At 40.7% G+C, this 15,984-nt stretch overlaps 1 protein-coding gene across 1 annotated transcript in view; it reads left to right on the top strand.

The window, feature by feature from the left end:
• Positions 1-15,984, top strand: part of astn1 (astrotactin 1) — a 616,195-nt gene that overhangs the window by 313,718 nt on the left and 286,493 nt on the right. Inside the window, exon 14 of the mRNA XM_034703125.1 lies at positions 826-953. Within this exon, the coding sequence (XP_034559016.1) occupies positions 826-953 (128 nt within the window). The remainder of the gene's footprint in view (positions 1-825; positions 954-15,984) is intronic.

Raw genomic sequence — 15,984 nt, 5'->3', positions numbered from 1 at the left:
TATAATCCCCTGGTGATATGGTGATGTAAATGTGTGTGTCATCTGCATAGCTGTGGTATTTTATTTTGTTGTTTCTTATTATCTGACCTAAAGGGAGCATGTAGATGTTGAATAGCAGAGGCCCCAGAATGGATCCCTGTGTTACATACACAAATATTATTAACCAGGTTTATCTGCATGTAAACAAATATTGCCATGGTATGATCAAAACCAGGAACAGCTCATAACCAGGATACTCAAACCATCTAAACACTCAATAAGCAAATAAACACCTTTTTAGTAACACTTGTGACCTCTGTTAACACCTTCAAACATGAAAAACAAAGCACAATCTGAGAAACGACTCATCACCACAAAAAGTCATATTTTGTTTATATTTTGTCTCCGTTTATTTTTGAATTATCCTTGAGGTGCACACATTTACTGAAATGATGTATGCATTGTTTTTTTTTATACATCTGGCCTGAGGGAGTAACAAACAGAGAAACCACATTGAAAGTCATGAAGCAGCCCTGAATCTGTTTTTGACAAACATGAATTATTACGTTAGAGCTGCTGTGTGACTGGTGGTGCAATAAGTGTTCATTATTTTCAGATGTTAGAGCAGAATTTTGGGGAAAGATTGTTTGTCACAGCTTTATTTAGCTCAATTTAAAAACATTACTCTTCACTCTTTCACTCCTTTCATCATTGTCGCCCCACATTCCCTTCTATTCATCCTTCTTCCCTCTTTGCTCCAGTGTTTTATCCTCCATCTATGTTGGGTGACTGAGTGCTTCTGTCTCTAAGCGGGACCTCCCATTTTCTCATCTCTCTTAACACCAGGCAGAAGAACTTTGCCCGAGGCATCGAGCAGCAGCTCCCAGATGGCATGGTGGTGGCATCGGTGCCAACAGAGGTTCAGTGCCACGAGGAGCTGTCGGACCCCGTGCCCGACCCAGAATACCTCACAGGTATGAAACCATATTTCATAGTTCACTCCTTGAGCTCCCAGCTGTGAGATAGTACTTCATCACAAGCCTGTCACAGATCCTCATAACTCACAGAGAAAGTCAACTTCTCAGGGTTTCATAATTGATGTGGGACACTGTTTGAGTAACCAGATGGGTTTGCATTTTACATTCTGACGTCTGAGCCGTCATTCATAATGTTTGGGCATGCTGCCATAATGAAAGTGGGATTAGAAAGTCACCCCCCTGCCAGAAACTTCACTCCTACCAGCCACTGTGTAGACAACCTGATGAGTCCATTTGAATAAAAGTGACCAAGACTTGACCCAAGACCTTGTTTGATTTTGCATCTGTATGTTATTTTATTCATTACCCAAGTGAATCCAATCTGGCTCCCCTGAAAGATTTACTGACCGGGGTCTTAAATAATGACCATTTCTAAGAGAAATGTGTTCTGAGTATCTCTTAGTGGTTCATTGTTAGCTGCTGGAGCACACAGGGATTAAAAGTTAAAGAGGAGCTCCCCACATAAACCCTGATCATTCAAAATAGTTTTTTTTTCCCATTTTTATTAGATTTTTGCAGACAGTACAAAAAGATGTCACACAAGAGTAAGATAAGTCAGAGTATCTGCATAGAATAGAACAAAAATCCCCAATTAAACAGAAAAACAGGACAGACAAGACAATAGAAAATAAGTCCCCGTTACCCTGCCAACCCTCACCCTCCCAGATTCCCTAAGCTAGTTGTTCATTAGCGACCGTCTTGTTCTAGATACTAGTAAACAATACAAGTAGACACAGAACATACATAAGTGTAAGTACACACAGTTCAACAGTTAGTAAAATGAATAACAACGATAATAAATAAAAATGTTAAATACAAATAAAAAGAGGTGGTGGGGGGGGGTCTCTCTCCAGCACTTAACTCTGCTCACACTGTCTCCAGCATCATCAGGAGTGATAGAGAGCTTGTCTCTAATAAGGCTTATTAGGGGGGCCCAAGTCTTGTTGAAGGATGTTAGAGCCCCTTCCTGTGAGAACCTTAACTTCTCCAATTTTAAACAGTGTAAGATGTCCTGTAACCATCTATTGTGAGTTGGGGAGACACAAGTTTCCATTTAAAAAGGATCGAGCGCCTGGCCAGTAAGGTGGTGAAGGCAATGACGCGATGAACAGTTGAGGGTACATTTTATGTCAGCGGGAGACCGAACAGAGCAGTCAGAGGGTTCGGTGTTAAAGACATATCGAGAGCTTGAACGAGAGTATCAAAAATGGTGGACCAGAAGTCGGTGAGTTTCAGAGATGTCCAGAACATGTGTAAATGGTGTTTTTTTAATCCAAAACACAAAGTGATATATTTTCTTTTTCAAAAGGCCAAATCTAAGACGACTGATGGGGCTTCACCCAGCTGCTTTAACATATGGGTAGCCTCCAGTCAAGTATGCTTTATTCCTATACAAGTTAGCCAGTCGTCACTTAGAAGTGACACTCCTGAGTACAGCAGACTCTGATGATGTGGAAAAAATAAATAAGTGTGACAAGATACAAAAGAAGATGCGTGTATGGATTTTTTTCTTGCAGTCTGAAAAGTCACATAATAACAATCCTGTAGTTGTCAGAGATCTGTTGTAGTGAAGGACAACTTTAATCCCTGAGACTGATGTGTTTGTGTTTTCATTGTATCACTGAACTAACCTCCCCCTTAGTTTTCTTTCATAACAAACAAGATAAGAAATGTTCAGACTAAATATATTTTGAACCAAGATGAAAAACATTTCATACCTTTGCTCTCAGCTTGTTGCTTTTTGTTTGGACAATCACGCCCTGCAGTCAGAGGCTGAGGTTTGGATTGAGTTCAATGCTAGAACTCAAGACAGTCTGCCCTGATCTAACCACAGACAGGAGGAGGGGTGAAACCATTTTGGATAGCACTCATCCAATCTGGACAACTTTGAAATTGATGTGATGAATGAAAGTATCATGTATGATAGATCAAGTCATTGAGATTTAAATGATTGGTTGATGGACTGTGTTGTGGAGTTTGGTGATGTTATGCACTTGTCTGATTTGGAGGTATTAGCTATGCCAGATATTTCCAAAATCAGGTTTTATGGAGGCTTCATAACATTTATTTTTTCTGCCTTTTCTAACCGGTTGTCATGCTTCATAGGAAGCTCATTTTGAGGTTCTGATACAAGTCATGATGCTTTATTATCCCCATAATTCAGTAATTATCTCGTTTCTTTTCTCCTGAGTTTTTTGTTAGTCACACTTTCTTTTCCATCACACAGGATGTAAAATTAACTTTTTACCTCATCTGCCGTTGGCTAGTGACATTCAAAAGTTTACCAGCCAAATAAGAAAATCATGCCTTATTTGATTTAAAATAATTACCATGTGTATTTATTATGAAAATCCAACTTAAGCATCCCTTAAAGAATACAGTTATGTACAGATACAATTAGATTATTGCTATTTTATTACATTATACTTACTCTGTTTAGCTGTCTGTTCCTCTTCTTGATCGTCTCCTGCCTCTTCGTTTATCCTTTTTGTTTGTGGTGGCTTCACGCCAGGAGTGTGTCGCCACATCTTCCTCGAAACCCTCTTCTCCACCGTGCATCTTTAAGCAAATGGAATGCATAGAACTCCAGTAGCGGACGTCACACCGTTCCCGACGTACCAAATCAATACACAAGAACAGCGTCACGCAAGGTAAAAATAGCCTGACGATCAGCAGAAATGGGCGAAAGTATGAAAGCAAAACCTCACATGCGATACAAAATTTTCCATCGGCCACTGGCGAGTGTGTGTTTTTGTTTTACACGCCAAACTAGTTTTTTTACCCGCCATTGGCGCTTGGCGAGTGTTAATTTTACGCCCTGCTGTCACATCAAAAGTAAATCCTTATAAAAGAGAATAGAGAGGGGGAATTTTACACTTGCAGCTTTGGACGACTGAGTGTTTGTTTCACTGCACTCAGAGAGCACAGTATAGTCAGAAATCAAGCTGAACAATCCCCTCAAGGATCATAATTACTGAAAAGTAGTCTGCAAGAACAATCTGCATGTTCACCCTCTGCAACCTTTATTTCATAGAATGACTGAAGCTTTATAATATTCAGGTAAAAACATTAACCTTGTGCAAATCCTCACATCACCGTCGATGACTGCGCGGCTGCAGTTTCTCACAGCGAGAGTAAAAAGGAGCTCTTAAGCTCAGCGTCTGACTCAGTAGTGAATGCAAAGGACACAGCTGGACCTTTCTTTTTTTTAAATCTGGGTTTGGGGTGGGCCGGCCCTCTGCTGCTCCACTGCTACTGATGGTATCATTATTCCTTGGCACTTGATGCTATCTTACTTATTAGCTTGCGAGGAAGGCCTTGTGTCTGTATCCGTGTATCTTGGTGCCTCATTAACCATCAGCTTTGACCTCACTTTGTTTTGCCTCGTTGTACACTCTCATGCTTGAAATCATGCTCTGCAATCACAGGTACGAGTGTTTGATGGACTTGTTGGATGGGGATTAAAGCTGCTCGGCAGCATCAGATAATGATGTTTCTGTTATGTCTCATCCTTTCTGGCACTTAAGCATGCAGGAAGAGCAGACATGTGTAATGGAGAGGTTTCATCATCAGCTCTGTCTGCATAATATGCCTTTACTGCATGTTTGGAGTGTGGCTCAGACGTCTACAATAGCAGGGGTTAAATTAATAATTAGATCTCAGCATATTTCCTGGAAATGCCTCATTTTGGGCAGCCTGCTGGCTAAGCGTAAATGCTTGTGAATTGCCTTACAGTGTGGAAAGCAGCAGATTGCAGAATGGCTTTATCGCTTGTTGTTGGTATAACAGCAGAGGTACGAGGCCCCGGTCAGGGCAGCCATTCAAAATCACATCAAGCAAGGTTGCGTCTGAGGTGACGGACAATCAAATGACCGCGCAACAGCGGGAGCTCCAACTGTTGTTTATTGGGAACTTTGAAGGATATTAAAACCGTACAATCTAAATGGATCTTCTGCTGTCACGTCCCTGAGCCTCTGCCCCCCCCCCCTCTGCCTTCCTTTCTTTGTGCACCGCGCAAACCTTTTTATCCAGACATCGCCACAGGGCTCACAGTGCACACGGCCCAGAACAGAGACGGACACAGCAGCAGTCCTCCTCTCGGGTTGGACCTCTGTTGCAGTGACTGCAGGCTTTTACTGAAGAGTGATATCATGAATTGAGATACCGTTTCAAAGCATCCAGCAGAGCGCCATAGAAGCGCACATCATTCTCTGGGGGTGCACTGGTGCAGTTTTTACTGTTCCAAGCCAATCCTAGCGATGTGATGCCTGATGAAAGAAACAGGAGTATGATACGGAAGTCTCAAGAAAAAGGGAAGCAGAGTTCTGTGGCAGTAAGACACAGAGCTGAAGTCCTGATGTCACGTCAGGACTAGACTGTGTTTCACAAGCGTAGGAGCTCACATGAATTCAGAAAAAAACCCATAAATGAATGAATAAAAATATATAAGTTACCGTTGAGGAGCTTTCTGGTTGGGTGGAAAAAGCTGGATGATTTACCTATTTGCTGATTTGGTCCTGAATATGTGTAGGTAGTGTTTTGTTCTCGAAATTGTATCATTCTTAACTTTTTTTTCTTATAAGCTCCAACTCACAACTGCAGAGGAAAAATTGTAAAAGTCTGTTTAGGAAGCGTGCTGGGAGTGGCCTCATTTGATATCTAGCTGCAGCAATGGTGACATGCATAATTTGGAAGTTTTCAAATGTCTCTCTCAAAGCTCCAGTGAGGAACTTTTGGACTGTGCGATATCGGCGCCCTTTGAAGACAAAGTGGTACCTCTTATCTCTTTGCTGATCTTGTCCTGTACATATCTGAGTAATCTTTTTTCATAACAAAAATATCTCCCCCTCATCTCTTAACAGTCCAACTGTCATTTACTGTGGGCTCTTATTTGCTCTAAAAAATGCAAACACAGGCTTTTTCTTGGAGAAGGACCTGGCTGCAGACACAGAGCTCCATAAGATAAGGTAAGATATTACTTTATTGATCCCCTGGGGGGGAAATTCAGTACAAACAAAATGAAGTTTCAATAAGTAAAATAAAATAAAATAAAATGAGTAAAAAAAAATAGATAAATAAAGATAGAATACAATTTAGATATATACAATGTTTCAAATGGAATTTAGATTAAATAGCAGTAATTACAGGCAGTACTAAAAATGATTCAGTAGTGACAGGTTGAAATGGTGGGATTATGGTTGGTAATGACAGATTAAGCAAATTAATAAGTGCCTTCTCAGTTAGAAGTTGTACCTCCAATTGATTCCCAGAACTACTTTCCCTGGAACTAAAAGGTTCCTGTGCGCCCATTGTTGTCTGCGTGTTGACCGCGGGCTGAAGTCCTGGGTAGATTGTGCAAATCAGGCTAGTGACGTATTGAGAACATTTTTTATATTAAATAATAATTTGAAATCTTAATAAAAAACTAAACTAGTATGCATTCCCAGGAACTCCATCTGTGTTTCAACAACTGTGTAAACTCCACAAACACTATTACGTTCAACAGAAAGTCCCAGGACCTTTGAAAAGTACTACCACCCAAGCAGGGGCTTTTCATGGGGGAGATTATCTACCCCTGAACTAAATTTAGACCCTGGTTCCTCCGGTTGAAACGCAGGTAGTTCAGGGTCAAAGTCCCTAGTTCCGGGGTAAAGTTCCTGCGGTGGAAAAACGCCTCAATAGGACATCTTGGAACCAATCATGATTTTATACTCAACTGGTTTGTCTATAGAAGCATCCGGTTCATTGTTTTTTTCTGCTGCCACATTGGCTTCATGGAAACAAAGTGTCAGACATCAAGTTATGAAAGCTAAACAGTCCATACCTGGAGCTATTTTATTAGAAGGAAATTGACCCTGGTATTCATTGAGTGTTTCATTGAGAGAAACTGATTTGTAGATGTATAGCTACCCAAAGTACAGATAAAAAAAAAGTTAAGACAGCTAATCAAACAGAGAAGCAGGAATAAGATTAGTAACTGGTATCTTTAAAGAGCCTTCTCATCGTCAAGGTCCACTGGCTTTTCTGGGGAGTCACCAAGAACTATGTGGTCCCCAGTGCAGTGAGCACAGAGCTGATACCTGCTTATCGATACTTGCAAATTCACGATATAGTACTACATTTCACATATGGAGACAAAACAATACAAAAATACACAAAATTACAGACTAAACAACACACTGAGCTGTGTTATTTGTTGGACAATTTGTATTAAAATAAATCTAACTTCCCAAAAGGCATCAACAAAATCTGAGGTATTGTTCAGCGAGCGAATCAACTGAAGTGACACCCAGAAGGCAGCTGGTGGCTCCTACCTGTCACTCAGAAACCTTTATATTTATATCAACCTTAAAAACAGTCACCTCCTTTATAGGTTTCATAAATTATGATGATGCTTCAGAGACCAAAAAGGACTCTTAGATCAACATGTTTTGCTGCTGTATGCTGAAAAGCAGTACATTTCAGTGGGTTGACCTTCCATTGGAAGCCAGACACAGCAGCGATTTCTGTCCCTTGTGCGTTGGCTCTATTTTCAGCCATGGTTGTTTCTTGGTAGACACCAACACTAAACAACACTTGAACGTAGCTCCATGTTATCTGACTGAAGTCTTCTGCAGCAGCAAATAATACAAGTGTAAGCCAACCACTCTGGGGTTAGTTATGAGTTGAATTTCTGACCACAGCTTCTGAATGTGTTTTCATGGCTGCAGCATTGGATTGTATGAAAAAAGAAGTCGCTACCCTCAAGCTCTTTTTATATTTGAGATGTTTCTCAATGAACTGACAGTGTCCCATCGTCTTGTCTGGAGTGATGCAAGTATCACACAAAGGTCTTATGAAATCTGACAGGCATTCACACAGTGCACCATGCTGTGCCTCAGGCAAAGCACATGTGTTACATATTAGTTAATATTTTAGCCTTTTATTCACAGTGGAGTCAACAAAATAATAATAAAGCCGTATGTTATAATGTGATCTCATGAAAACAGCTCTAATGTTTCATTCAGCGTCCTTCAGTCTAAATCTCTGCTAATCTTTACAGATGCTTTATTTTGGGTTTGGCATATTGTCATCTTTTTTTTTAACACACTGCATCACATAAGTTTCCATGTTATGACTCAAACAACAAACACTCACTGAGACAAACTGTCTCTTTGTTCTGGAAAGTTTCTCAATACGTCCTGAGATACTTTTTGAGAGGTGATGATGATCAGGTCTCTGACTCATGCTGAACATCAACATTAAACTCAGTATGACTCATGAGCACCAGGCTGGTATGGGTCAGAGGTTGTCAGGTCTAAAGACAGTATATCACAGTTACCAAAGACTCCACAAAAATAATGGAACAAAATGTTAGACTATCTTTTTCACAGGATCTCACAAAACGGCACTGATATTTTTCATTTTTGTTTGTTTTCCTCTCGTCTTAGGTAACTTAAACTCCTCAACACATTATGTCAGATAATTTTGCAGCTGTCTGTCCTCTAACATAGTTATGTGTATTTAGCTATCTGTTGTCTAGCTCTTTGATTTGCTTCTTATTTGTGGGAGTTAAGTTATACCGAGCAGGAGAACATTGTCTTTTTGCAATTCCAAAGTGATGAAAATTGAGCAAAGAAAGGCAAAGTTAGGAACAGTGTTGCATCACAAAAAAACAAACACAGAGAATACAGTTCAGTTAATATCTGATAAAGCCTGGAAACTGGAATCACTATCAACACTCTCTCTCTTATTCTCCTCTATCCCTCTCTCCAACACGGTCTCAGCAGATGTGAGTCTAACATGAGTCTGGTCCTGCTGGAGGTTTCTGCCTGTTAAAGGAAGTTAGTCCTTGCCACTGTAACTTGCTAAATACTGCAAAGTGCTCTGCTCATGGTGGATTAAGATGAGATCAGACTGAGTCCTGTCTGTGAGATGGGACTGGATCTTATCCTGTCTTGATGTTGGGTCTTCTGTTAATAATAGAACATAGAGTACGGTCTAGACCTGTAACATTTGTTGGGATTTGGCGCTATACAAATAAAGATTGATTGATTGATTAATTGATTGATTGACATCATAAACCCTTTAGAAGTGGATGATACTTTTTTTTTTCCCCCTTTTTTTTAAGTTAAATTTTGGGTCTTTTTCCCCTTTATTGGATAGGACAGCTGAAGAGAGACAGAAAATGTGAGGAGTAGAGAGCGGGGGAAGACATGCAGGAAATGGTTGCGGCCGGGAATTGAACTGGCGACCCCTGCAACAAGGACTGTAGCCTCTGTATGTGGGGCGCTTAGACCGCTAGGCCACCAGTTTTGCTTCTATCATGAATTGCTTATGACAAAACTGTGAAACTGAAGCATCTCCTTATTAATTGTCTGTGTTCTGAAGGTGTTAACTTTACTGAAACACAGAGAAAAAAACACACCTAGGCTACCAAACCGTATAAAAAACTAGCTTGACAAAAGACGGGAGCTTCAGTAGCTTGAGAGTGAGCTTTAAGAGGCGATAGGAAACAAAACTGAAGCGAACACCCGGTGTTCTGCAGTGTTTGACAAAGTATCCAACCTTTTACTGAAAGATTATCATATTTGGGAAATGCAAAGTGAGGTATAAAATACAAATGTTAAAGTGATATGAAGATAAAAGTTAGATATCAGCGCAGATTTTACTTTTAGAGAAGTCGGGCTCATGACAGCTGGGTAATTAGAGCTGCAGAACACATAAAGATCACACACACTGGGTAAGAGTCAGTGCTGAATCTAATGGGACACTGCTAGACATGACCGAGGATATTTTGACATAGATGTCTGAGCTGATGAAGTCAGGCCCAGAGGTGACTTTCTTACTTTAATGTTGTATCAGCTTCCAATCAAAGAAGGGGGAGAGTCTCTGAAACTGAAGTGTCATGCCCTGAAAGTTTTTGGTATCCAGCTGGCGATATTATCATCAACTCATTGGTACTGATCAACAATACTTTCCTTTCCTGCATGGATATATTATTGTCATTATGCTCCACGGGTCAGTAACAGTCTTACTTATAGGCTCTCAAAAACAGATGGCCTGTCACACACTCATTGAATTTGTTCTTATAAACACTCGCTCCCTCTCAGCTGTATGACAGCACGTTGTTTGAAGATGGAGGAAAAACTGCTTCGGTATAGAAAATGTTGGCTGGGAAAGTGGTGGCGCCATCCACATGAAGTCACCTGAGGCATCTTCTCACCTTACTGCACCTGTTCTCTTGGCCTCCACATACATATTCCACCAAGTGCACGAACACAAGTGCTGGACGCCATGCGCTCCAGTTCCTGCTAGCTGGCTTGCTGCCACTTGAATTCGTCTCCTGGCAAGACGTCAGCATTATCGCTGCGCCTGCAGTTAATATTCAGGTTCAGGTAATTGTCCGTGAGGTAGACAGACACACAGAGGCGCCGTCGGCTAGAGAAACGTCTGTTAAGCCGTGATGATCGCACGCTGACCCTCTGTCTCCCGCTGATTCGGCCAGGTTTGGTTGCTACGGTCAGTGTATTTGTCACAATGTCAGCACTCCTTGTTCCAGCATTCTCTGGCCCTCGCAGGGGTGAAATCATTCATCTTCCTATTCATCTCTGGGCTTGGAAGCCATTCATCATGAGGCCAGAGACCTCCATCAATTATTCCGTTGGGAGAAAGAGTGAGGAAAGGGAGGCTTTTGAAAGGCAAATACATCTTGATTTAATTGGAAAGCAAGTATGCTCAAGGCTGCTGAGGAGATTTCCCTTAAGAAGGAGCTTGGGAGATAATGGAGCAGAAAAAGAGAGAAGACCGACAAAGAAAAATGAAGGAGAGAAAGAAACAGTGGAGAATGAGAAAGATAGAAGGAGAGGCTGCAGACAGAAAAGAAAGTGAAAGATAAAAACTACTCAAAAGAGGACCCAACGAGTGAATGGATGATTTTTTTCTGCTTTTCCAATCCGGGTGAGCAGACGCAGGATGAAGGAATCCATCGGTGAGGGGTTAAAAGGGCAGCAGATGGGTCCTGACCCGTTCTCATCCTCAGCTAGCAGCCATATAATGACACCGCCTTCGCTATCTCCAACACACATCACATCTGTGTCCGTGCATCCACGTGGCCGTATGCTCAGACAGATATAACACAGCAGTGATCGCCAAAGGTGAAATGTTCGCCACTGCCAGTCAGAGTGGCTCTGCGGCCGACTCCGCTGTCATTTGTCATCAAAGCCGGGGATTTATGCTGATAGGTCTGGAGAAACGGCTGACACAAGAGTTTAAGCGCTCAGAAGGAGAAGTTTCATAAAGAGAGAGACGGATTTGAAGAGTGCTGCTCAGGGTGTTTTTAGGGAGTTTGTGTATTTCAGGAGGAGTTATTTTTACGTCAAGAGTGATGGGTTAAGGTCTCTGTTGCTTAAAGTAATACCAAATCTAGTAGTGGATTTCTTTTAAGTACTTTTGACTTGGTTCTGTCCAAGTTTGATGAGAAACACATGATCAATATAAAGTCATATATGTTTAAGGCCCAAATGTGGCTTCTTGTCGCCTTACTTTAAGTCCTTAGTGATAGTCTTTGAAGTCTTAATCCTTTTTATTATTTCACTTTGTATTATCAGAATCAGAATCAGAATCAGAATCAGCTTTATTCGCCAAGTATGCTTGAACACACAAGGAATTTGACTTTAGTACTGTGCTCTCTTTGTACAAGGCATAAGAATAAGAATAAGACCTACAATAAAAAATATAATAACATCAGCTATAAATACAAAAGAACAACAAATAGGCTTGACTAATATGTACAGATTAAAATAATATGATAAAGTGCAGTGGTGAGTTGCAGAGGTAGTTTTTACATTAAAAAAATAGTAGTTAAATAATACAAAAAATAGAAATATGGAATTCTGCTTGGATAATTGTTGCATTGTATATTTACAGAGAGTATTGATCCAACAGGTATGACACTGTTATGGTTTAGTGTTCATCAGAGTGACAGCCTGGGGGAAGAAACTGTTCTTATGGCGGGTTGTTTTGGCGCACAGTGATCTGTAGCGCCTGCCGGAGGGGAGGAGTTTGGGTAAATTATTAGAGTTATCCTAAATTAAATAATTATAATAATAGATAAACACAATCAAAATAGAGAGCCACGCCTCTCTCTGCTGTCACTACACCATCTGATTGGTTACACGCAAAGCCATGGCACGGGCAACAGCCAATCAGTCAATGAGAAACTGCAGGGAGAAATGGAATGCAAGCTAGGCTATCGTTGTTTAGGTGTACAGTTGTGCTCATAAGTTCACATACCCTGGCAGAATTTGTGATTTTTTGGCCATTTGTCAATGTCACGCATTGACTACTGCAACTCTCTACTGGCAGGCCTCCCTGCATGCACAGTTAAACCTCTGCAAATGATCCAGAATGCAGCAGGACGTCTGGTCTTCAACCAGCCTAAGGCAGCTCATGTCACTCCCCTGCTCATTTCGCTACACTGGCTTCCAGTTGCAGCTCGCATCAGATACAAAACTCTAATCATGACTTACAAAGCAGTAACCAAAACCGATCCAGTTTACCTGGAACCCCTCATCCAGGTCTACTGCCCTTCTCGCCCGCTATGCTCAGCCTCTGAAAAGCGCCTAGTGCTTCCAGCACACAAGGCCTCAAAATCACTAGCTCGACTCTTCTCTTCTGTTGCCCCTGAATTGTCCAACCCCATTCGATCTGCAGAGTCCCTCTCTACTTTCAAAAGACAGCTAAAGACCAAGCTCTTTAGGAAGCACTATGCACTTAGCTAGTCTGTTCTCCACTGTTGTCCCCAGTGGCAGATCATGTCTTCCAGCTACAATTGACTCACACTGTCCTGCTCTACTCTGGGAATCTGTGTTCAGGTCTGGAGTGACCCAGCACTTGGTACTTTGGTCATTATTGTGGTGATGTTAATTGTTGATGATGATAATGGAAGGTCTTAAATTGTTTGGTTGCTTCATTGTAGATGTTCCTTATTTTGAAAAATTAAAAAATAAAAATGAAAAAATCCTTATTTACTTGTGTGCATTGCCTTCATACTGCTTGGCAGTACCTGCACCCAAATGGACTTGAAGCACTTTGTTACTCTTACTGATCTTGTTTCCTCTTGTCTAGATCTTTGCTTGTGTTGTTCTTGTTCTCGTATGTACGTCGCTTTGGATAAAAGCGTCTGCTAAATGACATTGTAACATTGTAACATTGTACCATTGTAACATTGTAACATTTTTCTGAGAATATGAAAGATAAGAGAAAAACTTTTCTTCACTTATGGTTAGTGGTTGGGTGCAGCAAAATTTTTATCAAACAACTGTGTTTACTCTTTTTATATCATAATGACAACAGAAACTACCCAAGAAACCATGAATTCTGCCAGGGTATATAAACTTATGAGCACAACTGTACGCTCCACTTGGATTTTTTTCAGCACTTTAATTTGCTGCCAGAAAGTCCGTCCGTTTCTTTCACTATTCACAGCCGCATCACAGACGTGCTCTTCCGCCTGCAGTAGTTACAGCTCCAAATATTGGTTATCGGCCTCCATTTCGGTCTATCTCTAGTTACAAGGATCCCAGGAGGGTTCTTGTCTAACCCTGAAGGAGTTCTAATTTGAATAACCACCCACTCACTATACATTATCAAGCTCATTACTCAGCTTTTGACTCAAGACATTAACAAGCTGACATCAAATATTGTTATAAAGATTATTTTATTGATTTTAAGATGATTTATGTGTACATCTTTTGAAAAATAGTCCCTCTGATTCCACAGTCTGTAACGCTTATCATAATCAATAACATAATGTTGAGTTTTAAAGGGGGTGTACAGTGGGTTATATAACTTAAGGTTTCCTGTTTCCTTTCAGCCCATCTCTTTTTTTTCTATAGCTTTTCAAATCTCTTTCGGTCCAACACCATTGTCTCTTTTTAATGCATAAACAAAGTGCTGACACAACCATTATGATATATACTGCATAATAAAGGTTCCTTTTGCACTCTTGACACCTGGATAAAAAGCACCCAGAACCCCACACGTGATAACATATTGATAACAGCACCTCATATTTGATTAAAACCACCAGGCGGGATTCACTTCCTGGAGGAACGGCGCTTCTTGTATTGACAAGATTTGTCTTCCTGCACTGCTGCTGATTACATCACCGGAGCATATTGCCACAGGCGCTTCTTTTTGTGCTGTGATTCACTTGATGTGTGTGTGTGTGTGTGTTGGGGCGAAGTGGAGGCAAAACTTGCAAAGCTTCCATGCCTTATAATGCGTCCCTGCAAAACGTGAAATCTTTCCAGCAAAGTTTGTAAATCTCCGCTCTGATCGCCTTCCACTCTGCATTTCTACGCCTGGAAACACACTTGAGCTAAAATGTATGAAAGCACTGCTGGATGAATTTTAAACTTTTTTCTATTAGAATTTGTCTTGACATTTATGCTGAAAGGTTAAGACACAAAGTTAAATGCCAATTGTTCCAAACTCAGCTCCGATCCATTAATAAAACATGCTTATTGGCCCAGATTGCAGTTTAGGGTAATGAAGATCATTGCAATCAGTGCGTTTGAATATTGCCCTGATTGCCTTGATTTGATTTGAATTGATCACACAGTCCTCAGGAAGGGAGCAACTTTATTTATTTCCTCTTTACTGAGACAGAAACAGCCTGAGTTTTTCCCTCATCAAGGTCATCCTTTGTGTTACCCCGTTCCCCTTGTCTTGTCATATTCAACCTGGCATCCCCCAGGGGTCTGCCCACGGCCCCTCCGCACACAACCAATGCTTGGAGCCTTTAGATATGTCAGCGCAGGGATGGCACATAATCTATATTTTATAAGGCCTTGATATAATTGGTGACAGTGAGGGAAGGTCATGCCTTAAGGGGCTCTTGTCTTTCCCCCAGAGGGTTCCAGAGACAAAATCCTCAAACAACAGTCCTCTGGTTCGAGATGTGGACTGGACACGAAGAGGCGGACGAGGCAGTGAGCATTGCGAGCGTCACTGTTTCAAGGCCACTGGAGATGCAGACTGTGCTGGAGCACAGCAATTATTTAGCGTGTATTTACTTTGAAAAACATGCGGGGGCAATAATTTATTCAGCACTGAGACACTTTCTGGAGTGGATTCTTCAGCACAGCTGCAGTCATGGCTCACAGGGTGGATTTAGTGTCAGAATCAGGAGAGAGATATGTTTATTTGGGAGATTAAAGTTACAAATGTGAAGTTTTTAGTCAGTTGAAATAATGAATTATACCTCAGTATGATGACACTTTCATCTACTGTGTGTTTATTTCACTTCGCAGGTGATATAATTCAAGATCACTTTAGATATAAGTTTTGTGGAGTGTGTTTTTGATGCTCTAACAGCTCTGTCAACTTTCACAACCACTTTAATATCCATACACTTACACCATTCTTTAAAATTGGATGTTTGTTTTTAAAATTTTACTCAAAAACAAAATAGGTTATCTACTTTTGTATTTGAGGCATGCACTTTTTTCTGTATTTATTTTTCATTTATTTAATTATTTCACATTGATGTCATATTCAACTTAGCTAATCTTTAAACTTAATATCTTGCAAATGATGCTTGTTTTTAAGATTTGCACTGATATATTGACTCAGAAGGATTGCATCACTCTTGCGCCCATTAAACCTGTACACATGAGACTAAAAGACTTCATGTTTTTCACAAAGCATGCAGAGTTAACTGCACCACAAACTGCACTGCAGAGCAACATATCTGTGCTGTGTGCATCTATTTAAAGACCCATTATGGATACATTTACTGCAGAATATGCCCCCTTCTATATGGATGACCTTGATTGCAAACAACACCTTATTCACAGATGCTGGCGCTGTCAGCCACACAACCAGTGAAATCTTTACCATCTGCTGAGAGTTGATGGTATTTTCACTGAAGTATTTATAAGTGTTGTTACACTCAAACTTTAAGTGATGAAACTGAAAGTCC

Source organism: Notolabrus celidotus, chromosome 15, assembly GCF_009762535.1.
Source record: "Notolabrus celidotus isolate fNotCel1 chromosome 15, fNotCel1.pri, whole genome shotgun sequence".
Taxonomy (NCBI): Eukaryota; Metazoa; Chordata; class Actinopteri; order Labriformes; family Labridae; genus Notolabrus; species Notolabrus celidotus.
Note: the sequence above shows the minus strand (reverse complement) of the source record. Positions and strands in the feature narration are given on the sequence as shown.